This window comes from Montipora capricornis, chromosome 13 (assembly GCF_036669925.1).
Source record: "Montipora capricornis isolate CH-2021 chromosome 13, ASM3666992v2, whole genome shotgun sequence".
Taxonomy (NCBI): Eukaryota; Metazoa; Cnidaria; class Anthozoa; order Scleractinia; family Acroporidae; genus Montipora; species Montipora capricornis.
In genome coordinates, this window is record NC_090895.1 from 32,896,358 (window position 1) to 32,923,689 (window position 27,332).

General features: G+C 39.6%; 2 protein-coding genes across 4 annotated transcripts in view; one reads left to right on the forward strand and one right to left on the reverse strand.

Moving 5' to 3' along the window:
- LOC138030164 (uncharacterized) lies at positions 1-24,813 on the forward strand. 3 transcript variants are annotated; one of them, XM_068878044.1, is made up of 13 exons: positions 1-189; positions 10,531-13,750; positions 18,040-18,213; positions 18,558-18,731; positions 19,345-19,524; positions 19,869-19,973; positions 20,265-20,360; positions 20,790-20,951; positions 21,346-21,471; positions 21,792-21,876; positions 22,344-22,502; positions 23,547-23,624; positions 23,833-24,813. In XM_068878044.1, the coding sequence occupies exons 2-13, from the start codon at positions 10,613-10,615 to the stop codon at positions 24,063-24,065; spliced, it is 4,710 nt and encodes a 1,569-aa protein (XP_068734145.1). In that variant the 5' UTR covers positions 1-189; positions 10,531-10,612; the 3' UTR covers positions 24,066-24,813. The 3 variants fall into 3 exon arrangements, with proteins under 3 accessions (XP_068734145.1, XP_068734146.1, XP_068734147.1); XM_068878045.1 differs by lacking the exon at positions 1-189 and adding an exon at positions 9,780-9,802; XM_068878046.1 differs by lacking the exon at positions 1-189 and adding an exon at positions 10,095-10,274.
- The window catches only part of LOC138030167 (diacylglycerol O-acyltransferase 2-like), a 4,335-nt gene continuing 1,546 nt past the window's right edge, over positions 24,544-27,332 (reverse strand). Inside the window, exons 2-4 of the mRNA XM_068878049.1 lie at positions 26,434-26,653; positions 25,814-25,995; positions 24,544-24,969 (exon numbers count right to left, since the gene is read on the reverse strand). Of these exons, the coding sequence (XP_068734150.1) occupies positions 24,815-24,969; positions 25,814-25,995; positions 26,434-26,653 (557 nt within the window). The 3' untranslated portion in view covers positions 24,544-24,814. The remainder of the gene's footprint in view (positions 24,970-25,813; positions 25,996-26,433; positions 26,654-27,332) is intronic.

The window sequence follows — 27,332 nt, forward strand, 5'->3', positions numbered from 1 at the left end:
TTTGGAAGCGAAATCGATCGTGTTTATAACCCAGCTGGGCATTGTGGCATTGGAAAATTAAGAAGCTTTTTTACGAAGATTTGAAGAATAATTGAACAAAAGTACAGCTGAGTTGATTTACGATGAAGTACTGTACTGGAATTGACTGGGAAAAATCATGAAATTTGGATTGAAGTCAGGCTCCCACAGGTAAGAAACAAGAGTTGTGTCACTATCATTATTGCTTTCTCGTTGGCGACAAATCCTTATTCACAACCTAACCCATGTTGAATGGAGTTACTCGTGAAGGCTTGTTTATTCGAACAGGACATTGCTTTACGGTGATGATTGCGAACTCGATACCTGAGCATATTATTTTGGCCAATATTTGCTTGTTATATTGAAGGGGTTGTGTTCTGATTTCGTGGAGTCTGTCAACTCCTTCATCATTTATTGGACAATCAGCTAAACTTGGCTAACTTGAAAGTGAAAGAGTAAAGACCCCTCATTTATATGATAACATTTACAGCCTGAGCCATGTGGGGACCTGTATACAAAGTAATTATCATTAAAAGATACAGCCGACCGCGTAAAGAAACACGGCTTCACTGTATAGAGGTTCTCAGTATCAAAACACATCACTTGTATCGTATTTATTGTAAAGGTGCATTATTGTTCAAACGCATAGCCTGAAAACATAAGTTGATAGTACTTTTTCACGGTAGGGAGTGTAGGGCGATTATCCGGGGATATACGATAGGTGTATTTCCTCGGCTTTACATTATGTCATGTTTATTCATATGCCGCAAATTGTGACAAATTATGTGAGGGGACAAGCGAGGCAAAACTCAGTCAACAAAGTATAAAAAACACCAAATTCATTACTTCAATTTTATTTTGTGATAATTTCAATGGCAAGGTCAACAGCTGACATCTTGAAGAGTAAGTGCACGGTTATTGCAAGATTTTTCTTAGAATCAAAGAGTTATGTGACGAAAATTCAGTTCGATATCTGGGCTGTCTACGGACTATTGCGAAAACCAGAGTCTTGCGGCCTAAACTGTGAGCGCAAGTTATGTGCTCCGTCGGCTCAAATGAGTGAACCTCGCGTAGACAACAGAGTTACGTGGTTATGAAACTGTGATGTTGGCGCGGTAAAAATAATAAGTAAAGCACGCACAAGACAGACAGACAGACCCCTCCTATCCCAAATTCTTTTGTGGACTCAAAATTTACTGGCGTTGTTGTCAATCTCAGTTACCTTGGCGAGTATTCAAACCCTTTCAATTAAAAATCAGAGACAAAAGTGTATTATGCTGTCATGATCGGTGCTTTAAGTATCCAGACAAACTGACGTTCTTCGCAAAACATTAGTACTTTTTAGGGATTGTTGATTGGCATAGCCGTTGCCGTTGTGTAAGTCTCCCTTGCGGGACAATGGGTGCGGTGTTTTGGTCATGGGGGTTCCAAGATATTAACTGCATGAAAAACGTGTGCACGTTTATTGAAACTTGATGCGACTCAAACATATCGCAGAGTTGCAGGAGTTGCCCTCGACTCGAGAAATATGCCATTAATTTCATAGTCGGATTACAAGCTTTGTGAGAATTCTAATCAGGTTTTATCATATCCACAGCAAAATCGAGAAGCATTTAGAAAAAATTGCCAGCAAGTCTCTCCTGTCTTAAATCTTGTATTTCCGAAGACTTTTTTGGGATAATGTTGCTTTTTGTTTCCAATTGACGGTCATTTACCATTAGTCAGTATAATCCGAGGAGGCACCCTAGGATTCCCCGCGTGTATCATAAAAGGATAAAGAAGATTTGTTGAAAAAGTAAGAAATGTGTCTTTAGTGGGCGAAGCATTCTCGATTTGACGAAACTAGGGGCGCACGGTGGTGTCGGGTACTTGCAACCAACGAGGTCGCGTTTCGTCACATTCCAGCTTCGCCATCTTCTAGCAGCATTTCTGAGCATTTGAAGGTCTTGCATCTACGAGTCCGCGTTTCGCCATCTTCGAGAAGCATTTTAAAGTGCGCATTTTGCACTTCAGTGATTTCTTTGAATTGAAAAGCATTCAACAGTACTGAATAAATTTGGTTTGTCAGACACAAATCAGCCTCGGGGTCGACAGACTCGATCCAACAGATCACAAATATCTCAGAACAGAATGATGAATCTCAACTCAAACGTTAGAAACACTGAAAACTCAGAGTTGCATCGATATTGTCAGAAAGAGATGTAAAGTTTGTTACATCAATTTCCTTTTGAATATATCACACTCAAACATAAACAAGTCGCTGATTACAATTCGAAGAGGGCACTTTATAAATTCTGTCTTTGTTAACCCTGGTATTTATTCATGTGCTGTTGATGCTTTTCTGGAAATCTCTATGCATTTGTTTCTTCCATATTTATCAAATCTACTTATTAGGAATGATTTTACAGACCTGCTTTTCAATGCTTGTTCACATTATATGTCTTCGAGAGAAGACAGTTCATTATTGAGGGAATTCGCGAGCCTGTTTGGTCATACATCATAGACGTTTCAGCCAGATATTTGAGAAAAGAACATTCGGTTATCTCAATGAAGAGGAAGAGACCCTTTTTATGAAACTAAGAACATTTGATTCTTTTTGTAGCTCATGCTCGAATTTTGTGACTTTGAATAGCAGTAGTCTTTTAACAGTAGTTACAGCATATGGATTAAACCAGCTGGGTTTCGATAACAATATGTGGCCTCTTTTTGTTACTGAAATGCATACAAATCCAGGAAGGTTAAATTGTGCCAATTGTGATACTCAAACTACTGAGCCTGTTTTAAGGAACGTATTAAACTCACGTTTCCTTTTCGTTGAATTCCCTCCTGCATTAATGAAAGACATAAATGGTTTGAGGAGATTCTAATCAGGGGAGCTCAGTACAAACTAAGAGGTGTAGTGCGATGTCACAACAACCACTTTACTTGTGCTGTTAACTACTTACATGAATGTGAACTTCAATAAAATGCTTGAATCGTAAATTTTTCAACGGCCTTATGCACAGTACTTATATTAAATACACATCCCATAAACAGGTTATCAAAAGCGGGGGCAGCTCCTCTGAACACTATTTCTAGTTTAAAATGACCTTGGGCAAAACAAGTTAATATAAAAAACGTTCACTGGCTATATACAGTTAAAAACTTTCGAGCTTTCGGCTGTCAGGCTACAGCCTTCAATGGAAAAAAGGTTTAATACTCGCTTGAGCATTTTTTTTTTTCCATTGAAGGCTGTAGCCTGACAGCCGAAAGCTCGAAAGTTTTTAACTGTATATAGCCAGTGAACGTTTTTTATAATAATTTTTTAATATGTTTTACCCTGGCTACGGTTCTTCTATTTTTAAAACAAGTTAAGCCGCGATTTCTTTGTATATTTTAAGTCGTAGAGACTCATCTGTCCAGCGCGCGTCTGATATGAAGGCCGCTGTCAGATGGTGATATATTACCAAGTACCTTGACTCGATGAGATCCAAAATCGCTGTTTCCTTCAACTTAAAAAAGTTTACCTCTGTTGGCCAATGGGTGATTAAGTATCTCTTCTCAAGCGAGTATTAAACCTTTTGCGTAAACCGTCACAGCAATTTAAGCACTCCTCACTGCTATGTACTTGCGTTAAATTTAAGAGAAGAGACTCTTTGAATATTGACTTAATTACTCTGTACTTAACAGCTTTTGAACAGAAAATCTCTCACGCGAGTGCTTACTTCCAACCATGTCCAACTTCAACGCAGTTCCAAGGACCACAAACTCGGATCGATCTGCAATTGCACCAGTTTTGCATGTTGAACGTTAACTTTATAGACAAACTTTCTCAAGTATACCATAAACAGCAGCTGATTTTTAACGCCTGTATTTCTACTTAAGTTGACAGGAGTAACTTACAGCATATACAAATAGTATACAGCGCAATTTTTTTAACGTCAAATTGTTCATCTCGACAAGCAGATATTCAGACTGTAAAATCTTAAAAACAGGGAAATGACGCCTTTTTCATTGACAGTGGCAATATTTTTAGTTATTTTCAAATAACTTTAAGAAAATCGGTTTGCGTTTAATAAATTGTTGGTTCGGATTAAGCAGTCAAAATTTGCCGTTGTGTCCTCGCCTGTTTTCCATGAAACTTGAGATTTGCACCTCTGCTAAGCCGTGGGAAAAAAGCACAAAACTTTCAGACACACAGACAGAGCCTCATTAAATACTGTTTTGTATAATTCTCGTTCCGCACAAAAAGATTCCGTATCAGCTAGGGTGATGCCGTATATTGAACCAGCCTGAAGACTTTCTCACAAAACTGCAAAATTTAGGTCACCGTATCAGTAGCGTTAGGTCAGTTAAAGCCTAAAAAAATATATCAAACGGGTAGCATAAAGGCCTGTTTAGACGGTTTTAACATTTTCTTCAACATGCATTCAACACTTTGGTTGAACCAAATATACTGTGCGTTTGAACTGGTCGTCCAACATTGTTGAAAGCGTAAAAAAATGTTGAAAGTTTGTTGAATCAAGTTTAAATCGGTTTAAACTTTCATTCAGCATCGATTCAACTTTTCCTTTGTTCTCGAAAATGTTGAACGATGTTAAAGCTGTTTGAACACTCTGTTCAACAATTGTAGAACACACGCATGCTCAAATCAGGCAGCAAAAGTCAATATGGCGAAGTTTATCTGAACGAGAGAGACTGGTTTCTAGTTATTAGTTCCTCGCAATCAAATTTCGCGAAAATGTTGGTTCTTTTGTTGGCGCAATGCTGGAATCGTTTGAATGGCCTCCGCACAATTTTGTTTTTGCGTCCAACTTTTGTTGCCCGAATGTTGGTCAAATGTTGAAACCGTTTAAACGAACCTTAACTCTTGCAATCGTCCTTTCAAGTTCAGTACGACGACGGCTTAGAGAACGCCACATAACATTAGGTTTAATTAGCAAAAATAATTTCTCTGCACGCCCTGCACGTGCGCTTTACATTTTGGTGCATTTCTTAGTCGTTCTTCGCGTCCGATGACCAAATATAGAGACCTTAAGTAAGGACGACCTCGACGGCTACGAGAAGATTGTCTAAAAATATTAGGGAGCTTACGAAACGAGGACGACGACGGCTTCGAGGATTTCATTTAAAAATAGGAGTTCGCGTTATTCATATCATTACGAAACTATTTCATGTCGTTTCTCGTTAAATATGTGTAGTAACTGTCGAGGAATTAAACTGGTATGAGTGAGTTGGAAGCGTAGAGAGAGAACTGAAAATTCATCGTCATGTGTTAACGTCCTCCACAGAACCTTGAATTTGGTCATTTCACGTCGTCATTTAGGAGATGACGGCAAAGAAATGTACCAAAATGTAAAACGCACGTGCAGAGCGTGCAGAGCCATTATTTTTGCTCACTAAACCTATTCTTTTGTCGTTGCCGTCGGCGTCGTCGTTTCGTAAGCTCCCTATTATTTCACAGTATGGTAATAAGTTTGCGATTACTCCAAGTCGATCGGCATGGAAAGTGTGTCCACATTCCAGAAATAAAATTGGTGAGAACGGTGTGGATATTAAGAGAGAAAATTGAATTTATCGTGAGGTGCACACGTCCTTCGCACAACTTCAAATTTGATAATAGGTACTTTAAGATATACGACGACGACGGTCGACGAAAACATCACTTCAAAATATAACTTGGCTCTATCTTAAGTATTTCGGGATTATTCAGTTTTGTTCACCACCTACAATATGGGCGAAGTATCCTAAAAATAAATTGGTACGAGCGGTTTCAGAGTGAAAACAGAGAATGAAAGATTCCCTGTTGCACGCTTTCGTTGTCGCCAAAACCTCAAATTTGATGATTTCACGTCGTCGTTATGCAGAGGACCGCAAAAATACTGGCTAAAATCCGTGCTGCACGTGCATTTTAATTTCACGTCGTTGTCCAGACGAGAACGGCAAAGAAATGTATCAAAATGTAAAACTCACGTGCAGGGCGCGCAGAGCTATTGTTTTTGCTAATTAAACTTATTGTTTTGTGGCGTTCTCGTAGCCGTCGTCGTGGTTCTTGTTTAAGGTCCTTTTGAGGTTATCATGGAGGACGCGAGCAGCTGAGGAAAATGTCAAATTCTCCTCCAAACATCCACACCATTCATGTCAATTTTTGTGCCTGGAATGATGATACATACTATCCGCCATGCCGAACGAGATGGAGTAATCGCGAAATGAAATTAAATGAAATGAAATGATTGCAATAACGGGAAATAATAGGAAGTTTAAGTTCTACGACGCGACGACAACGAAAGCGTCACAAATTTTGCATATTTAATGAGGAAAAACAATAGCTTTGCACGCTCTTCACGTGCATTTTTTTTTTTTTTTTTATACGTTTTCGGCAAATCTGCTTCGTGAAATGACCAATTCTCAAGTTTTACGGAGAACGTGAACACAAGGCAATGAATTTGAACGTTCTGTCGTAGCTTCAACACCGCACCTCCTAATTCACTTCCTGGAAAGTTGCGCTAGTTTTTAGAAGTTAGACAAACCGACACAATGACGAAAAAGATTAATAAACCTGAGCTTGCAATTTTAAATGACGTTTTCGTTACCGTAGCGTTGTAGATCTTAAACTCCTTAATATTTTTAGATAACGTCTAGGCACGCAGCCATTTGTCGTCGTCCTTTTAAGCTCCCTCCCTATTTTCTCACGACAAGAGTCGAGTTCTCATTGTGTTGTTAGTGTAGACGGTTCTATATTTCCGGAAGTGTTTGTCAATACAACTATATTTGGTTCTCTAACAATACCTTCTTGGTTCTATTCCTGTTCGTATTATAGTGGGGTGTCTTACTCACCAACATACAATATAGATGGTTTGCAGCCAATCTTTAGACACAGATAACAATGATGTATGTACAATTGCTCGTGGACGAACAAAAGGAGTTAATTAGAGATCTTTTGTTTTCGTCCACTAACATGGCGGCAATGACGTAACATGAAAACTACCAATAGGACAAGTAAAAAAAGAAAAGCTGAAAGTCTACCACATGCAGTGTTAGTTATTGTTCTTTGTACTGTATCATTGACTTGTTTTTATCCTCGTTTATGGCTTTTGTTTGTTAAAAAAAAAGGGCCAGTAAGGAGCAAGTGAAAGCAGAGTACTTTTCACTAAGGTAAAATTTCTATTGGTAATTGAATATTGGGGGCCCGCTCTCAAGCATTTTGTTTTTGCCCTTTCACAGTTTTGGTGGATTTGGATCCGCCACTGTGTTGTGAGACGTATGAGTCCACTATAACATGGTGACCCATTGGACTAAAACGGATCCTGAGTTCCTGAGCAGCTCTCTGTTATCGGCAAGTCAGTTGCACTTCGAACAACGATGAAGTTGAAAAATGGATATTTTTTGGCATCCGCGTCTCTGCCGAGTTAAATCTCACAGTCATGTACACATTAATCCCACAGATCCACTGACCAGACACACACAAGATAACGTGCGCTCAGGTTGTCAATACTTCACTCACCAAAAACAGTTCTTCATCAAATAATTTCCTTGATTGAAGTGATCATTCTATAATGATGGCATCTCTTGGAGCCATTGCCTCGCCGGCCTTCTTCTAAATTTCAAACCAACCAATAACGAATTCGTTCAATATTGTCCCATGATCAATCTCACTAAACATCAATCGGCTTACCTGCCACCTGTGAAGTACACAAAAGCCGTCTGACATCTAATATATGACGCAGCTGCACAAGCAGCACGGATTTTAGCACGGATTCTTGCGGTACTCTGCATGTCGACGACGTGAAATTACCAAATTTGAGGTTTTAACGACAAAGTGTGCATGCAACAGAAAATCTTTCATTCTCTATCAGTAACTTTGTAACCGCTCGTACCAATTTAGTTTTAGGATACTTCGCCCAAATTGTAAGAAGTGAACGAGATAGAATAACCGCGAAAGACTTCGGTAAAGCAAAGTGATATTTTGAGGTGACATTTTCGTTAACGTCGCTGTCGTAGATCTTAAGGTCCCCATTGTCCCTTAAGCCTGGTTTTCACTATTGACGCAAGCATAAGCACAAGAAGCATACGCAAACTCAGTAGCTTGTTGTTTATTAGAGCCTTTTGTTCAAACAATAGACACTAATTAACAACAAGTAAATGCGCTTGCGAGTGTTGCTTGGCTTACGCTTGCGTCGCTAGTGAAAACCAGGCCTTGGGCAATGACGACGATGACGGCTACTCGAATTTATTAAGAAGTTAGCATTATTAACACCTTCCCCTTCCACTTGTGTTACCAGAAATGTACAAGACGTGATGAGAAGAAAACTTGATTTTGATAAACGACACGATGTGCCCCATGCACATGTTGAGGTTACATTAACACAAAAATTATGATAAAATAAGTGTTTTGTTGATAGTGGATGAGCCTTAGTTGACAGCAACTTTTATTTCATAAACTGAGAGCAACGAGTGAAACTAAACGTAACATGATTAAAAAAGCCCAGCTCAAAGAAGGCAACCACTTGGCTATTGACACAGCATGGTTAAGTTGACAATCAGACCTGGGTTGCTCGAAGCATGGTTAGCGCTAATCAGCGTTAAATACCACGGAAACCTATAGGTTTTGATACCTTGTAACCAACGGTTAGCGCTAACCAGGCTTCGAGCAACCGGCCCCAGAACGTCAGTGGTAGACGCGGAATTTGAACCAGGAACAGCCTGTTGGAAAGGACCATTGAATTATTGCTAGGTTAGGGTTATGAGAACTGTTTTATCTCTTGGCAGTCATGTTGGGAGACACTTTGTCAGTCGTTTATCACCAGCGTTTCGGGAAATTACTTGATTGATTAAAGGTTACTTTGTTACCTTAACCAACAAGGTTTATATGTAGTCTCATTGCATGCATTTTAGCCTCCCACGCAGACTCTCTTAGGAATTCGTCACGCGTTCCTCTCCCATGAGGGAGAGGAACGACGCGTGATGAATTTTTAAAAGAGTCTGCGTGGGAATCTACATGCATTTCTGATACCTTGCAAATTAGCACTGAGTTCACTATTCTGAGAAATCTGAGGTCAGACTTGTCGTTGAAATAGAGTATGTTTTTTTTCAAATTGTTCGGCACATTCACCGATAGTTTCCGGTGGATAAGAGAATCAATGTTAATAATCCATTGTAATTATTTCGTCGTGTTTAGATCAAAACACTCGGAACTGATGTTGTCAGTTTATGCAAGAGCTTGCAAAGGTCAGTTTCAGAAACTGATAAATTCTGGGTGCCGGAGGCTTTTTTTAGTTTGATTTCTTTGTCTGTGTTCCGCCGGTCCACCGAAAGTCTATTATTAGTCCTTTGATGACTTCTATTGTTGAGCCTGGCTCAAGCTGATAACGATCGGGATAATGATGATATGATCCCACGCGCACGAGAATGACCGACGATGTCACCAGAAACTTTGGCCAGCGGAGACATTGATAGCGTTGTACAAGCTTTGTGTACCACTTTGGCAGTTGAGGCCAGGAATGCTCTTTGCATGTTCAATGTCTACGTTGTTGCTTTCTTTTGAAGAAAATCAATAGATATTCGATTTTTGCTCAGAATAATTGTTACCACAGCACACTGGATCGCATGAAAATGGTTGCCCTTTTATAAAAGCTCCGCAGGCGCCGCAGCTGGTATTTCTGTAGGTGGTTTTTCTTGACCTTTGAAGTTACAGGGTTAATACGATCAATCTTTTAACTTGTGAAAGTCTTTATCTCGATATCTATTCCCTATCTGTCGATAATACAGTAATGACTTTGTTATCTTTCTCCGTGTCAAAGTAATGGTAAGTGTGAAAATTGTCCATGCAGAGTTACTTCTTTTGGTAAGCCTGTAAGCAAACGAATATTTTTTGAGTGATGATTTCATTTTTGCCTATTGTTTATTTGAGATTGTTTAGTAATAGCGTGTTGCAATTGACACCCAAGGTGGACAATTTAAACGGGTTCTTCATTCGCTTTGTCTTTGTACCTTGCTAGAGCCAATTGCGAAACGTTTTTTGTTCATCCAAAATCACTAAATAATTGGACCTTTGTTTCTTCTCTGACCACAAAATGCAAATTTTCGGTGAATCCCTTGTCGACGCGTAGGCACCAGAAAATCATTATAATTATTAATGTCTGTTCTTTGTTCGGAAAATATCTTTTATTGCCGTCAAAAAGTAACATCGTATTTCACGTAGCGGAATGTGTTGACGGGTGCTGATGGAAGAACGCTCTGACAAGATTTTAATGATATTTTGGTTTGGCTTGAGTATGGTACGTCGATAATTTAATTTGTTACTCGTTCAAATTTTAGCAGACGGTCATTTTTTATGGGGACGTGGAAATGCTTGGAATTTTGGTTTCTTCCTCGGTGCAGCATTGATAGGGTTGTTTGCTTTTAATTTATGATAAAATGAAACGATCCATTGCGAGAGAACATTATACTTTACAGCGAACAGACTATCGTTCTTGACATAATTTTCACGTCTTTTTATGATAACGTTGTAAATTTTGACATCTGTTTACACAGGAATTGTAGTCAAGTGTTACTCCAGTGGTATTGAAAACAAGAGAAAATTGAGAAAGTAAATTGGAACTTTGTGTTGACGAAAATGACGATGTTCATGCCGAGGCAAGATACTGAAGGGATGATTAACGTGGCGCCACAGGACCCGACACATCAGAAAAGATGGAAAACACGGCTGCATCGATTTCAAAGCACCGTAAGGCGGTCTGTTCGATTGAAAAAAGGTAATTCGCGAGAATTAAATAATGAACATGGGAACATAAATCTTGCACGAGGTGATCGGGGCGCTAAACGTTTCACGACGCACGTGAAAGAGGAAAGTCTGGTAACGGAACAACAACATCGAGATGCGGTATCGCTTGAAAGGACGAAAGCAAATTCACAGTCACATTGTCAAAATGGGAAAATATTATTCGCCAGTGCGAGTTTGGATAAGCAGAAATGTGAGAAAATCAAAACAAATGAGAAAAATAATCGGAAAGAAAAGGAAATTACCTCGGGATCGTCTTCCAGCAAAGATCACGTCAGTGAGTTGGCAGATTGTGGTAAAAAGACATCAAAGTTGAAGAAAAGATCACAAGGATCTAAACAACAGAAAGCTTACACAAACAACCAAAGAATGTCAATCTCAAAATCGAAGAGCTTAAGCATACTGACAAATTTATTTAAGCGATCTTATCATGCAAAGGACAAAAATGAGCGTGGGAAAAGTCTGACGTCGCAAACGTCCTCGTCGAAAGACCTTTCACCAGATAACAGCACTAATTTGAATACGCTGGCAACAGATTCAACAGTTAGCCTATCGTCTATTGATTCTTATGAAGAGAGTGATTCACAGCTTAACAGAAGGAAGTATTACTCGTTGAAAAGATCAAAAGGATCATTGATTTTTCCGAAAAAGACCCTTCCAAGATCGTTCTCCTGTGATGACTCAATGGATTCTCGCAATCCTGTAATGGAAAAATCGAAAACAATAGCATCGATTCCACCTTGCATTCGAGTTGAAGAATACCGTGAAAACTGCGGGGTTTTGGAGAAGGCTAGGGCTGTAGAATTCGCCCCTTTTTCTTCGTGCGGATCATTGGATCTTGGTAGCAGTCTAGCAAATGACGATCCATCTGATGTGACAGGATGTTCGCATGTGGTGGAAATACCGCTCGCACGTGAAGTGAATCCTGTGGTAAGTGCTGTTTGTCGAAATGGCCGAGTAATACAAGAAACAGTGCCAAATATCAACCACCGAGCCGCAAAGAACAGTGACGCAAAATTTCGACACTCAGCTCCTCCTCCACGGCAATATTTGATTCCCAAAAGCTCATCAAATATTGGATCGGCACTTTCCTCTGAAAGGAAGAAGGATATTGCTACGAGTAATGGTAATAATCATCAAATTGAACAGAATAGCTCTGAAGGTGCATCAAAATTATCTGAAGAGAAAAACTTTGCCCAGGAAACAACTGATTGTGGAATCGAGTCGGATGACTTGCACTCTGATATGGGAAACAATTCATCTTATGGACAAAAACCACGAAAATTCAATCCAAAGGACGCAAAACTCAAATTAGAAATCCTTCGTTCCTTCAAGAAAAACGGAAAATCGTTCTATCTACAGAATGCTTGTGATGGTGAAGCTGACCCGATCATAGAAGAAAGCGATTTTATGGAAAGTATAGAGAATGAGGGGTTTAGTTACCCCACAAAACCCATCCGTGCAGTAAATGGCTGGACAAAAGACAAATCTGGTTCTTTGTGTAAAGGCACTGAAGCGCTAGCAAACTGCAAAACGATGATTGATATCCTTCAAAGAAATAATAACGAGCAAGATTTTTTGGACGTTAAATCAACAAAAGGTGATGATATCACGGAGGAAGGAGACAAAGAAAGGGCGATCGGAGAAGAAAAGCTCTCCGCAGAGAGCGCAGAAAGTTTACACAACGAAACAGTAAACAAGGAGGAAAACATTTGCGAAGAAAGCTTTTGTTCTTCAATTTGTGGACAAACAGAAGGAGTCCAGTCAACACAAATACCGGAATGTTTACCTTGCGTGAAAACTAGACAAGAGTTAACGCATTGTCATTCTGCGCCGTGTTCGCCAAGATCTTTGGAGTCATCAGGAGACACAAGCGACCCTGGACTGGATAAACATCATTTGGGTGAACAAACTTCTTCCGAGTTATTTATAAACAGATCAAGTGAGATTTGCGACGCGCAGCACGGATTTGTTGAGAAAGAAATAAAGGATCTTAAAGTAAATAGTTTACCGAGTTCAACAAAGCAATCGCTGTTGCCCGGGGAATTAAAGGCAAACATGTATCACAGTTTTCCTGATATCAGAAAACTGCTCACCAAACACCATTTATCGGTCAACCTTTCAGGTAGTACTGAAAGTGTCAATTCAGCTTGTAGCTTAAATGAGGACAGTGACTATGACACGGACATATCACCTGCAGAGAACGATAAGTCACCGTCTCCACTTTCGTTGGAGCTTTCAAGATGTCCAAGAACTGGTGGAATTTTGAAATGTCGCTTGAAATCAGATCACCTTCCAGAAGAGCGCGATTGGTGTGATATAGCAAGGATTTCTCCAAGGTCACCAGTCCAAGTTGTTCTTTCTAACGAAAACCGATCTGTATCTTGTATCCAACTGGATAACAACAATGACAACCCTTCCTGCTTTAGTCCACCACCGTATGTCAGACCAAGAATACAGAGCCTCGAGGAATTACCACCTTGCACTGCAAAAGTCATATTGAGAAAAAAGAAGAGTATCATTCGGAAAACCAGAATGAGACATACGGCTTCGTTGACATCTGTTGACGTGTTAAACGACATGATTAACAAGGGGAAACGTCACTCATATGGTGGCCATGACGACAAATTGTTCCTGCAGTTACCTCACCTGCTTCAGAGATGCAACAGCTCGGAAAGTTGTAACAGTTGTAACAGCTCTCAGCAATCCATCAATTCATCGTCATCGTTTGTAGAAAATGATCTTGGCAGCACTCTCTCTGTTAATTCAGAACTTTCCCTCCCCGGTAAAAATTTGGACGTGAATCTCAATCGTTCGCGCAGTGTTCCTGGATTTCTTGGTATTGCCGATATGCGTCAAAATTCGCCAATACCTGAGGAAAGAGCTTCATTGTCCGAGTTGGAATGGCCCCTCGATTCAGCAGAACATAGTGGTGACGAGGAAGAAGATGAAGATGATGATGAAGATGATGAGGTAGGTTTTTTTTTTTAATTTCTGTCAACTTTCTGATATTTAACAGGAAGTGCTTTGCGTGAGTTTATAATGCAGACATCCTAACTGGCTAAACCACAAGAAAAGCCTACCTCATTATCTTAATGAGGACCTAATAATGATCATTTTTGGACACCAAAATCAGAATAAAACCTCACGCTACATCGCCCTCCGAAAAGTACCAACTTAACAGAAATAAGAAACAATTTATGGCCCTTGGAATCAAATAAAACGTGTGTAACTAACCTCAGCGTGAGTTTTTACTCTGATTGGTGTCCAGGGCCCGGTTGTTCAAAGCCGATTAACGCTAATCCCAGATTAAAAATTAACCAAGAAGTTTATTTCTCTACTCCCACATGCTGTTCGACGCTGATATTCGGATAAAATTTACATTAGTAGATGTTGATCTTGAAAAACAAAAATAAGCAAAAGAAACTTTAACCAAAAAGTTGAAAACATGAAACAAAAGTTTACGCTAATCCTGGATTAAGTGAATCGGCTTTCGAACAACCGGGCCCAGTAATTTAAAAGTGTGGTTTGTGGCGTTTTTTATTTTGACCCCTCAACATTTGCCCTCTTGGAATTGTGGGCAATTCTTTTTCTCGTACCTTACCCGGCACAGTCCCTACGGGGTGAATTAAGGTGAGTTTGCGTGAGCGAGCTAATTTTCGCACAGTGTGACAACAATACCACAACACAGTTATTTTTGAATCATTACTTTTTTCGATATTAGCTTTGAAATAAAAATTAGCGATGTGAGAGAACCACGTTTGAATCTCTCCGAGGTCATTTCAAATTTTCCTTTTTTTATATTTTCAAAAAATGACCCAGGAGAGTTCAAACGTAATTCTCTCATATCGCTAGTATTTATTTAATACACAGTTACTTTTAGATTATCATGGCCTGAATGTAAAATTTCCTGTGGGAAGGTGAGTTTTGCATACGAATATTGAATATTGGCTTCAGGGTGAATCAATACGTCTATTAAATTAAAAGTCTCCTTCTTATGCTTCCCACCACGTAATATAAAATTATACAAAAAAAGAAAAAATTGGCCTGCCCCTTTGGTGTTCAACATCAGATGTTTAGACGAGAAAATTGGCGTTTGTTGCAATACCATAAATTATGTACGATGCAAAGTGTCTCCTCTTGCCATTAATTGCTAGCTAGACAAGCATGAAAAAAAGAGCTATTAGAAGAGAAATAGCAATTTCTGTGAAAGTATCGAAATGGCGATTTTTCGCAAAACAGCAAAGGGGGCACCAAGGAAAAATTAGGAAATAGAGCGATGGAAATTAGCCAAAGGAACAATACAATGAACAAGGACGACGAGAGAAGAACTCGTGAATGACGCTTGGCCGGGTGACATAGTACTTCAGCAGCGCGAAAGAAATATTTCAATGATCCTTATCTTGACGTATAATGTGATAAACATGTTTCAAATTAGATTTTTTTTTTCTTTTGACATTCAAAAAATTAATCCTCTGTTTATTAAATTATGCTCTTTAATCTTATCTCATAAAACTGAATCTGACTGTTTATTGTTCCAGAGTTATTATTTTCAAAGAGGATTCGATTATTTTCTTAAGTGCATAGGTTGAAGTCGCGTTGATTAGATTAAAGTGCCGTTGATCGATGCAGCTGGCGACATAAAAGAGAGAGAGAGCATTTGTCACGCTGCCTTGAAGAAAAAGTAAAGTTTTAAGTATAAATAAACCTTGTTTTTTCATTTCGGAAATCAACAGGACGGGAGGTTGCGCAACTGACAAGTTGTCAGGGATTTTTTGTAAACAAAAACGGTAGAGTCTGTGTTTAAGTTTCTCAGTTTGTGCATTGTGGCGAAAATTTGCAACAACATTGACTTGAAACACGGAAAACCATGACTTATTACACTGATATGCATGATTCAGTGCCGATCGTTGAAGAGCATCAATGATTGTCTGTAGAGGATGCACAAGCGAAACAAAATTTGCCATTATGATGTGTGATAGTATCTGGACTTAGCAACGTCAATAGTGATGTTATCACCTATCATCGAGGTACGAAGGTTAAACTTCTTATTGTACAGTTGTCTTGTCTTCCACCTCAATCAAAATTTGTCTGCGTCACCGTCAATATGCGAGGTCTTCTCGCTGTCTTGAAGAATCACCGGTCAATATTTTTTCCTGTTAGTTGTGATCATACGTAAACTTGTACACGAAGTTAGTTGTGCTAGGCCTTTCTCATGTATTGGGCATTTATTTTCTTACAAAGTCGGTCATTAATTTATCAGCAATTCATTTTCGGGATATCTAGCGGTGCTGATACTGCAGTTAATACTTGCTACCAGTCCGTGATTATCCATGTCATCTGTTTTGAACATGATTGCAGTTTAAGATTTAAAATGGGTTAAAATTGCAATATGTGTCTTAATTCGAATGAAATCCTTATATTGATCAATAGTCGTTCCTATTACTGTTTTTGCAGTGCATGCATGTAAAATACTGTGTTTGACTTCTCGCCGGTTTCATCCGTACGAATTTTGAAAATTCATTCAGCAATTCTTTGTTTGGATGCCAAAAGCCGCTTAATTGATAGACAAACAATTGTCTTCATGCAGGTATCGCTTGACTAATAAACATAGTGTAGGCTGGACCCGAAATCAACGGGAAGAAAGGCATTTGTATAAGATTTTTTTCCACTTCGGCGTCAGCTGAGGAAAATCCTTCCGTCCAGTCGAGCTGTTTTTTATCTCGCGCGCTTTTTCTCCAACGCTCTACGCTTATTTACTGTTTTACTGACACCCGATTTGACAGTCGTGGGAACATTACAAAAGTGAATGTCATTTGCGTGAATTCGCATTTGTTTGAAGTGCAAATGTATCTCACTGAGTTTACAAACATTGCATGCGTGGACACGCGTGATGATTTCAGTGCAATGCTCAAAATTGATCGAAGGGTCACGTTCGTTCCATTGATTTTCTTTTTACATGTACGGTGCTTCTTTACTTTGCTTCACATGTAAGAAAAGCTAAATACATTAGGTTCCTACGATACATGGATTTCCGTATGCCAAGCGTTGAAAAATATATTTTGTTTCCAAAGATATCCTTGACAAAACATTGAAACCCTGCAAATTTGATACTCCATGATGGGACTTTTCGTTTGCAACTGTCACAGCGAAAACCGGAAGCAGCTTGGTTTTCGTATATCCGTCGAAAATAAAGTTAAGAATTTTTCCTTTGTAAAGTAAACACTGAGTTAAACAGTTTCCCAATTAAATTTACATTTTCAGGGGCAAACGTGACTCGAAAGAGTGCTCTTATAAATATAAGGTGTTCAAGTCCATATCACTTTTATGCGGGTGCTCAATGTGAAGTTTTTTTGCTGATGTCTGTTTGCGTAGTAGATACGCACTTTCATTTTTGCGGTAAAACATCTTGAAACACAAACGAAAGTTCCTGAACTTTGAATTAAGTTGCTCGATATTCAGTGTCTCGATCAATCCCACTCAAATCGCTCGCCTTGATATACGAGGCCATAGTAATTGGGAATGGCTGCAGTATTAACCCTGGCAATAGGACAAAAGCTAATTAACCAATAAAACCCGTTAATTGTTTAATGTGGTGCGATATGGCCTCCTCCGTTGAAAAAGTGGATGGGCTTCTTCACTGTTCAAACTTTGGTTAATGCTAACCTTGAAACATTCGAAGACTTTTACTGGAGATATGTCGAAGCTCAGACAATTTTAGAAAATGAGCAGAATTTTTTCTTGAGAGTTCGAAGAGGAAGATGTGAATTCCACGCACCTTTGCGTTATCGTGAAAATATTCGTCGATATAACTCACTCTGACCTCTCAGCGATTTCGCTTAAGACTCATAATAATAGTTTTTAGCGAGGTGCTTCAAAAGAAAGAGGCCTGATATTTTGTGTTGAGAAAATGTTAAAAACAATGTGTTTTTGTCGTTTGCGGTTTGATAACTGTGGGGTAAGCGGAGACATGAAAAGGGGTAATTACAAAGATAATTGTTTTTCTTATTTTCTTCGTTTTCTTATTTGCAGTCACCTAATGGTTTCGTGACATTTGTGACCGTAGCCATGATTGCATAGGGGCAGAAAAATAAGACGCTTTAGTTAACGGTTTAACGCAAATTTCTGCAAGTAATAAAAGAATTGTAAAGGACAAAATAAGTTCCTTAAGAACCTTGGCAGTATCAACCAGGCCACGTGCAATTCAACATTATATTGTATTTGTGTACTTAATCACTTGTGTGGTTTCCGGTTTCGTGCAGATGGATGTACCAGAGGCTTTTGCGGAAGCTCTGTGGGATCACGTGACCATGGACCCAGAAGAGCTGAGTTTCCATGCGGGTGACATCATCACTGTGCTTACTATGACGTCATGTGACTGGTGGTTTGGACAGGTTGGGGACCTGGTTGGCTGGTTTCCAGCGCCGTTTGTCAGGGTAAGTAAGAAACCTAGGCACGCAGTGCGTGCAACGATGTGCCCACTGAGAGTTCAGTTTGATGACATTTCCTTGTTTCGTAAACAGACTTAAGTAACTCCAAATTGTTTAATCTGAACTATAACGAAAACCAAGTCTCGATACACAGCATGCACTCAAAGGCAACAATGTACAAAATTATATTTAACTCATTTTTGGTAAAAAAAAAAACTGATAAGAGATAGTGATGATAATATTTTTTTCAAGTGGGAAGGGGTGATGGAAGAACGAGATAGAAGCCGTTAGGATTACTTGAGGTGTAATCCATCTGATTTTGCATTCACTTTACAAACATTTCTCTTTAGGTGCGCATTTCTCAGACACTAGCTGCAGACGAAACTAAACTCGCTGCACCCGTACGAACAAGGAAAGGAACAAATGAGGGCTTCCTATCTGATTCTGACGTCCGATCACGTGTTGTCTTGGAGATCTTGAATACGGAGAGAGATTATGTGAAGAATTTAGAGGATGTAGTGGAGGTGAGATGTAAAACTTTAAGGAAATGGTTTTATAGAGCAGTTTTCAATCGAGTGTCGTACAACCAAAACCAAAGTAATTACCTTGGCCAATCAAAAAGGTCGGAGACAATCCAGTAAACCAATCAAAAAAAAGTAAATTACACGTAGCCCACACAAAGCGCGGGAAAATGTGCACGCGCAAGCCACGATTAGTTTGGGTTTCACTCTGATTGGTTGAAAAAATGGCTCGAGAACTTTGAACCAATCGCGCACTGAGTGAAGTAATCATAAACCAAAGTAATTCACTAATTACTTTCGATACTCAATTGAAAACCACTCTAAAAGAATTTGAGTGTTCAGGATATGCTTGTAGGAATCCCTACAGAATTGTTAAGGTTGTGGAACAAATTTTTTTGCCGCAAGCGTTGAGTCTCCTGCTCGTCACTGTCGTAAACCTTTTCGCGCGCTTTGTACCAGTTACCCGCGCGTTTTCCCGTTGCTCTGCGTCACTCTCCTTATCTGGCTTGATGCCTTTATAGAAAGGTTTGACGAAATTCATAAAGGTCATAAAATAGGGGAAAACGTTTGGTACTACATTGACACGTTGTTTCATTTTTTGTCTTTATCCTAACAGGGCTACCTTAAGCAGGCTCGTCAAAGAACAGACATGTTTACCGAAGAAAGCATAGCGAAGATTTTTTCCAACATTGAACAGATTTATGAATTTCACCTGGAAATTTTGACGCAGTTTGAAGATTGTTTTGTAGAAGAAGATCCTTGTGCGTCGGAAATTGGTTCTGTGTTTCTAAACAATGTACGTTTCTTTCGTTGTTCACATCACTATTAACCCCGTTATCAGACCCAAAATTAAGTTTAAAATATCAGTATACTTCGAAGGGTATTTGCCGTCCAAGGGTTAATTTTGGATTCATATTTCCCGCTTGAAATTTATGCACATGTAACGTACGCGGAGAGATCGCGCGTTTATTGGGCAGGGTGATCATTATTGGCGGGAAAGCCATTCTATGTCGATAATTCGATAAATCCTGAGAAGTACGAGTGAATTGTACGCTCGTTGTCATGGTTTCCTGACTAAATCACGATACTTACCTTGTCGATGTTGATTGAAGATTTATTTTATGTCTGTTCACATTGTAGAAGCAAGGATTTGAAATTTACTCAGAATATTGCAACAACCATCCTCACGCAATGGCAGAGCTAAAGACTCTCAGTGAAAGCAACAAGTACAAGCAATTTTTTGAGGTAGGAACAAAGTTCCGCGTGTCTTCTGAGTCAATTATTCCTCCGAGTAATTCACTATTCTGAGCCTCTTTATTCTTCTGAGTTAGCTCACTCTTTCCAGTGACTTCGGACTTCAGTTTTCGAGTCACTTCAGTTTTGTCGAGTCAGTTCACTCCTTATAGACCCTTTCTTCTTCAGAGTCAGTTCACACTTTCAAGTCGCTTCAATCTTCACAGTCACATAACTTTTCCGAATCACTTCGTTCTTCCTATTCGTTTCCGAGTTATTAAAAATTTTATTTGATGTCTGCAGGCATGTCGTCTTCTCCAAGATATGATAAGTATATCACTTGATGGATTTTTGCTGACACCGGTGCAAAAGATTTGCAAATATCCTCTGCAGTTAGCGGTAAGTTTACAAGATAGGTAAAGTTACGAAGTTTGTTACAAACATACCATGCCGTCAAGGTCAGTGTCTTTACATTGCCAACTGACCCGTCCAAAACAATGTATGGTTGAACCCGTTGAAGTGAAATTTTCTTTACGCAAGGAATACGTATGCCATTAACGAGATGCCCCCGACGGTAGACAAATAAAACAATAGTAATAAAATAAAATAATTTTTTTTAACGCCGATAAGCCTTTCTAACCTCAGCACTACATTAAGTGCAGTAGGTCGAATAAATATAGACACAAAACGATCATTATTGTCTTCCATTTAGAAATCTTCCCGATCAAATTAATAGTCTGTGTTTTAAAGTGTCCAGAATAAGTGTTTAGTCTTCATCAAATCCAAATTTTATCGTGTAAAATCAATCGCATCTTGTTCTGTACCCAGGAACTGAAAAAGCACACGAAACCAACTCACAAGGATTATCACACTGTTTCGCAAGCGCTTGAAACTATGAAGAATGTGGCATCCTTGATCAACGAACGGAAAAGAAAAGTTGAAAGCATCAACAAGATAGCCAAGTGGCAAAGTACCATTGAGGGGTGGGAGGTGAGTAGATAGTTGAAGCAAGGGTGGGGGGAGTTGTTATGTCAGTCTTGCTAGAAAGGGAGGCAGTGTGACTGAACCGTTGGGATGCCCGACTTGGATTCGGAATTTCTGGGTTCAACTTCGACCTGGGAAAACTGTTTTGAGGAATTGAATATCGTAGCTGATTTAGTAATGGCCCGAGTTTTCCACTGACTCCTACAATTAGTGACTGGCTTAGAAATACTGCACCAATGAGATCCATTGCATACCTGCTGTCACTTGGTCGAACGCCGTTTCCCTCCCTTAGCCTCAACTTCGTGTATTTACTCTTCGATATGACTGGCTAATTTCACTGTCTGCGACGATTGGAATTGCTCTGATGCTTTTTCTCTGAACCTTGTTTTCTATTCTGAAGGGTGAGGATGTTTTGGAGAGAAGCTCAGAGCTGATACACTCCGGAGATGTGATCAAGACATCGAAAGGCAGTTCTCAATCATGTTCTATGTTCTTGTTTGATCATCAACTAGTTTACTGTAAAAAGGTAATTGTCGTATAAGTATTTCACAACTTTTTTCTTATATAATGGAAGCCGCGGTTTACAATTTCGTACGCTATGTAGCTTTTTGCGCATTTCAGTGTGAACGCAAGATTCCACCACCCGCCACAATTGTCCATACAACATAGGATTTGAACTGTCCATTCCAATGGGAAGACAAGTGCCATAACTTCAATTTTGTTTTCTTTTTTAACCACCTTTAGTGATGGTCATCGTTGTGATCAGCGCACAAAGGGTTCTGCATAGTTAAACATTATATCCTATCTCGATATACAGTATATATATCTTTTTTCTGTCTCTTTCAGGATATCTTGAAGAAGAATGGTTTAACGTACAAAGGACGAATTGACATGGATGACTGTACAGTGATTTGGCTGGGAGATGGAGAAGGTATTAGCCACCACTGAGCTTGCTTAACTTATTTCACGACACTATTAAGGGTGCTGTAAAACGAAAACCAAAGAATTGACAATCACTAAATAACGCCGGTAATAGAATAGGCCCAAATTCCGGAAAAGGTAAGATCATCTTTCGCCAACGTAGAGTTCACATTTTTAGAGAAGTAATATTCATGGAGTGAAATGTTCCATAATTATGCACCATAAAAAGAGGTCAGACTGTTATACTTGTACTAAGAGTAAAACAAGCGAAAAGGGTCTTGGAAATTTTAGGACTTTAAATTCCCAAGTGAAGAGTTTTTTTAAGTGGTTTGAAAACCTCGGAAAATATTTGGATTTGTAGTGAAGATCATTGAAGTGTGATTTGAGAGCAAAGCGTTGGGAGTTGAGAACTCTAAGCACTGCGACACTGTGCATTCACTGTTTGATCACGACGTCTTTGCTTTTGTTATCTTCTAGAATCTCTTGATCGCTCTCCCCTGCATAATGCGTGGAAAATCTACAACTTTAAGAAAGAAAAGTGGTATATATTCTATACCAAAAAGGCAGGGCAAAAGGAAAAGTGGATGAAAGCATTTATGGAGGAGAGAAGACGAGTGAGCGAAGATGCAAAAACAGGTGACAATACCGACCCATTTCGGTTCTCCTACCTTGGGTGGGAAGAAGCCCTCAAACTGAGACAAGGAGATGTTGTTTTGAGTTGAAATTCGCACGATTTCGAATACAACTTGGAATTAACAGTACTGTTTATGTTTTGAAAGTTCTTAAAAATGGACGAGTCTTAAGGAGGGTTGGGGTTATTCAAAGCGAAGGTCGTGCGACTGTTCTTTTTATAATACCCGTAACAAAAATTTTCTCCGGGTAGATCTTTGCGGAAGATTTTTTTCCATTCATCCCGTTATGAAAAACTTCCGTCCAGGTTTAATTAAATTAGCAACTGCTGTCAGTCATATTTGTTCTAACGGCGACCTTCAGATCGGAGTACGAAGACGAATACAAGTTTTCAGTTCTGAGCACACGCATTTTCGAAAGTTTCGTTCTTTAAACCTAAGGCGCTTGCTCAGTGCGGAAAACTCGTAATCATAGTGGTTTTCTTACTCCAATCTGAAGGTCGCTAATGTTGCCGTCCTGAGTCCTACCACGTCCGTGATTGATATGCTGACTTAGCTGAAACTCTACAAAGTACAAATTGTACTGCTCTGCAATCAGAATCGACTTCTTTTGTTTATTGTATTGTCAAAACAAAACTTGATCTTCTGTTGCGGATCCACTGTGAGACTTTTGATTTGTACAGTTAGGCCGTGTTCTATTGGGAAAAACCGTTTTTGGTTGGTTGGGTTGATCAACTTTTTCAACCGACATCAAACTATTGTAGGTTGAAACGGTTAAAAAAGCATTTCCAGCGACCGCTGTTCGGCCGCCTGCAGTGTTGTTTCCCTCAACTTGTCAACGCTGAGAAGTCTGGTAATAACTATTCCCAGGAGTTACCGCGTTTCAACCGAAAACGGTCGGAAGAGTGTGCTATTGGGAAACCTCAACCGTTTCAACCGAAGCCGGTTGCGGCCGTTTAAACGGTTGAAACCAGTAGAACACGACCTTAGATTCTGTATGTGGAGCGAGCTCCTTCAGGTCCTTTATCTAACGCTTCTTGATCTTTTTCAGGTCTTGTCATATCACGGAACACAAGAAAAGCTGCTATGAAAGCAGCAAAAGCATCCGTGAAACAGAAGAAACCCAATGGTAAGAGATTTCAAATACACATCCATGACTACCGTGCTGTAAGCCAGCGTTTGTCCAGTTCAATTGATAAATTTAAAAAAAAACGTAGGAGCCCTATGTCAGGTGAAAGGGAATTAAGAACACGGAAGCTGAATTGGCAAACGGTTTTCATTCATTGCAATAGTAACAAATGCGCTTAAAGAAGGAATTTTTTTTTACTGTTATACAGGTGGTAAGAAAGAGAAGCCACTACTTAAGTCCCAGTCCACAACAGAAATAAAAGCCCCTCCTTCACCATTGCTGCGTCTGCCGGCTCCAGTCTCCAGCGCTGATTTAAGAGAAGTAAATGAAAGTAAAGAAATGGCCGATTCCCTAGGTGCAAGGTCAGCTGTTATTCGGAGGAGTTTTGGCCTGCGAGGATCGAAAAAGAGCAAAGACAAGCGCAAGAGCTCGATCTTTTGACAAGCAATGAATGAAGTGATCGATTCAGAATGCTTTTGAATGATCTAGTGGATAACGTAGGCTTCACAGACAAGTGCTCAGGACTTGCACAAGACTGAGCTTGCGGGATTGGTCATTCATGCTGTTGAATGCATAATTGAAGCATGGCATGGAAAGGATGAAGGCAAGGTCTGGTACAGCAGTTTAAGACGGACCGAGAATCATTAGAACACGCCCGATCCTTGGCTCATTGGAAGGTCTCATTCATAACGAGGCATAATCAGGCAGTCTCATTCTTGCCTCGATTTCAAACGAGTCTACTTCGTCATGATTGTCAAGTAGAATTCAAGAGAGAGTAACGTTTTTGATGCATTCTTGCTGTGATAACTGAACAAAGTTATCCTAGCTAAATCTGTGTATCTCAAATATTCTTGTCTTCATTCAAATTTCTTGAGGTTTGTTTTTTAAAAAGCAGGGCAAAAAAACAAGAAGAGTGCCTCTATCTCAATTTTATTAAATTATCTTCACACCATATTATGAACCAACGATTTCATTCCACGTTCCCACGATGAATGAAAGAGTGTTTTTACATTGGCATGTAAATAAAGTGCAGAAATTTGTATAGTCTCGAAAAAGGAGTAATTTTAAAACCATTCAGATTTAAGAAAATTTTTGTAAAGATATTGATGTATGGTTGGAAAGAAAATACTTTAACACAATTTATTAAAAAAGGATCAGAAATAAACTATTTGAAACATTTTTTCATATATTTAAAGTATTACCAGTTGTGATGTGTCTGTTGGGTGGTACTGCTTCTTGTATTTGTTGTACAGTTCTGTTACTTCTTCAGTATAACGCGAGTGTAGTCTATCGATAGTTTCTTGAGGTGGACTAACGACTTTTTCGACAGTAATTGGTGAGCCAACTGTGGAAAAAAAATCAGTAAAATAAAGCGAAGGTTATTCATTTTTAAGAACTCATAGGCAGTGTCCTTTCGGGACCAACGCGGTTAGAGCAGGAATTTTTGAGTTTCCCAATAGAACTCATCCCTTTACCAGTCTTCTCCGTGACTGTCGCTCGTACCCGGCGGTAGCTTGAGCCCTCGTTCGATCTCAAAAAGACAGCGAAAACGACCCTGCCGCGCTTGCTACCCTCTCGTTTTTTCAACCATTTCCTGTTTTAAAACCAACACAGCCTATAAACGCCAACCAACCTGAGAAGTTCGGTTCCATTTGAATACGATTATAGCTTTTCTTCCGTATTGACGTTTGTGCCTAAGTATTCATATCTCTGCAGTTACTAAGGTGCAAAAAAACTAGTATGATTTCAAACAGCATATAATATGTAGTTGTGGAAAATAGAAAGACTAGTTAATTTTATTCAAAATCTCTTTCAACTACGATAATTTTTGTCGCTGGTTGTCGCTGGAAATTATGGACAGTTGACTTCTGTTCGCATTCTTCGGTAGTGGTTCTTCCTTAAATTTCGAGCACATTTCTTTGGAAATAAAGATGTCAGCAATAAAAAAAGTTAATAGTGTCAAGGGAGCTTGAAAAACAAAACGTCTCATCTCTATTTTCTACCTGTCAGGCTGTCTTGGGGAGTATATAAGGACAATTCTCGACAGTTATCGGCAAATCCGAGACGCAGTCGAGGATTTACATAACTGTCGAGAATTCTCCCGAGGCTATGTAAACACGGAAAAAGTCCTCCATTGCTTAACTATTCATGGTCTCCTGAGGGCAGAAATGATTAAAACATCTCCCTACCTACAACAGAGATTGGAGACCGTTTCGGCATACACCATGAAAATCCCCAGCAGCAACAGCATCCTAAGCGGGTTTTCGAATAAAGCCAACGATTAAATCGTGAGAATCGAGAGTTATGATCTCCGCCTATTATAGGGAACAAGTTGTTCTGTCCGAAGCCAAAGACGGGTACCAGGTCACTCCTGTAACAGGACGGATAAATAAAACTGCTTCAGACTGAATACGAGTTGGTCGGTTGGTGTTGACAACACAGCACCAACCGGCCAGATGTGAATTAAAAGCCTGGGTAACAAATGGTAATGGAGACTGTGCCACAGTGGTGCGACTGTTGCCGATTGCTATCTTAATGGGTTGAATATGTTTGCGATGCATTGCTGGCACATGGATATGGAAACAGGAGTCTACCAAGAAGCAATAAGTGGTGGTTACTGAAATGTAGGTCATATCCGTTGAATCCTCGAAAAAAAATTCCCCTAGCCGAATCAAGTGGGACTGGTAAAAACAACACTTAAGAGCCAGTTGCTAAGGAAAAGAAAGGGGGGACAAAGATTCACGCTGCGAATGATAAAAAACGTCACAATCTCAACAGAAATGTTGGCGTTGTAGAGACTGTCACATACCCTGTTTCCAAAGCTACTTTTATAAATCCTTTACGTCGTTTTAACGTCAATACATAGCTGTCAGGGCGAGTTTCACCTATTTCGGCTGCTCCTCCCACAACGAGAACAACAGAATGTCCAGCACCTTTTTGGGTCAGAATGTACTCTAAGCTTTCACGTGACGCGTTGACAACGCCAAAACTCAAGATAACGTCACGATAGAGCCACGCCTTGACGAGACCTGAAAAATATTTTCAGGGCGATAAATAACTGACGTACTTGGGTGGGGTGGGGGGGGGGGGAGAAATTTGTATTGAAAGCTGGTCTTTTCTTTTCAGCTCGGGCATTCAAATTTGGAAGACAGTGGTGCGTACGTATTTTAAATTTTGGAGGGATTTATAAGTAAATGCGAGATCAAGAAAGTGCCTCCCTCAATGGGGATGTGGAGGGCATCTGCTTTCCAAAACAGGGAATTAAGAGGATCCTTAATTGGATAGGTTACTTTCGGAAGATATTTCCGAATAGGCAAAGAATCACCAGTGAAAACTTTTATAACCTGTCCACTTCACGGCTACAGTGCCTCTGCTTTTGGAGGCTGACAAGAATATCATTTATAATTAAAGGCTGTTACATGCTATTAAAAAGGGTCAACGAAAATGACATCATAGAGTAAGGAGGACTCTCGAAGTACATACGTTGTCTAGTCCAAAATCCCGTTTCTATAATTCCAATTTAGATTTTACCATGGGATCAGTGCAAAACGAAGGAGTATTGAAACTGGATTGAAGAAAACTTCGAGTACGTTATTTACATTTACGATGTCTTGAGGTCGAGATCTTAGGCCATGTCATTTACGAGGGTCGTACAGGGGGGGTCTCTGGCACGATTCACGAACCTAAAAAATAGAGGATCACGGTTCA

Excerpts from the sequence above, each read along its gene's own strand:
- LOC138030164 (XM_068878044.1), top strand. The coding sequence starts at position 10,613 with ATGACGATGTTCATGCCGAGGCAAGATACTGAAGGGATGATTAACGTG. Across the intron at positions 21,472-21,791 it reads AACTAGTTTACTGTAAAAAG|GATATCTTGAAGAAGAATGG; the intron begins GTAATTGTCGTA and ends TGTCTCTTTCAG. Across the intron at positions 23,625-23,832 it reads GAAACAGAAGAAACCCAATG|GTGGTAAGAAAGAGAAGCCA; the intron begins GTAAGAGATTTC and ends ACTGTTATACAG.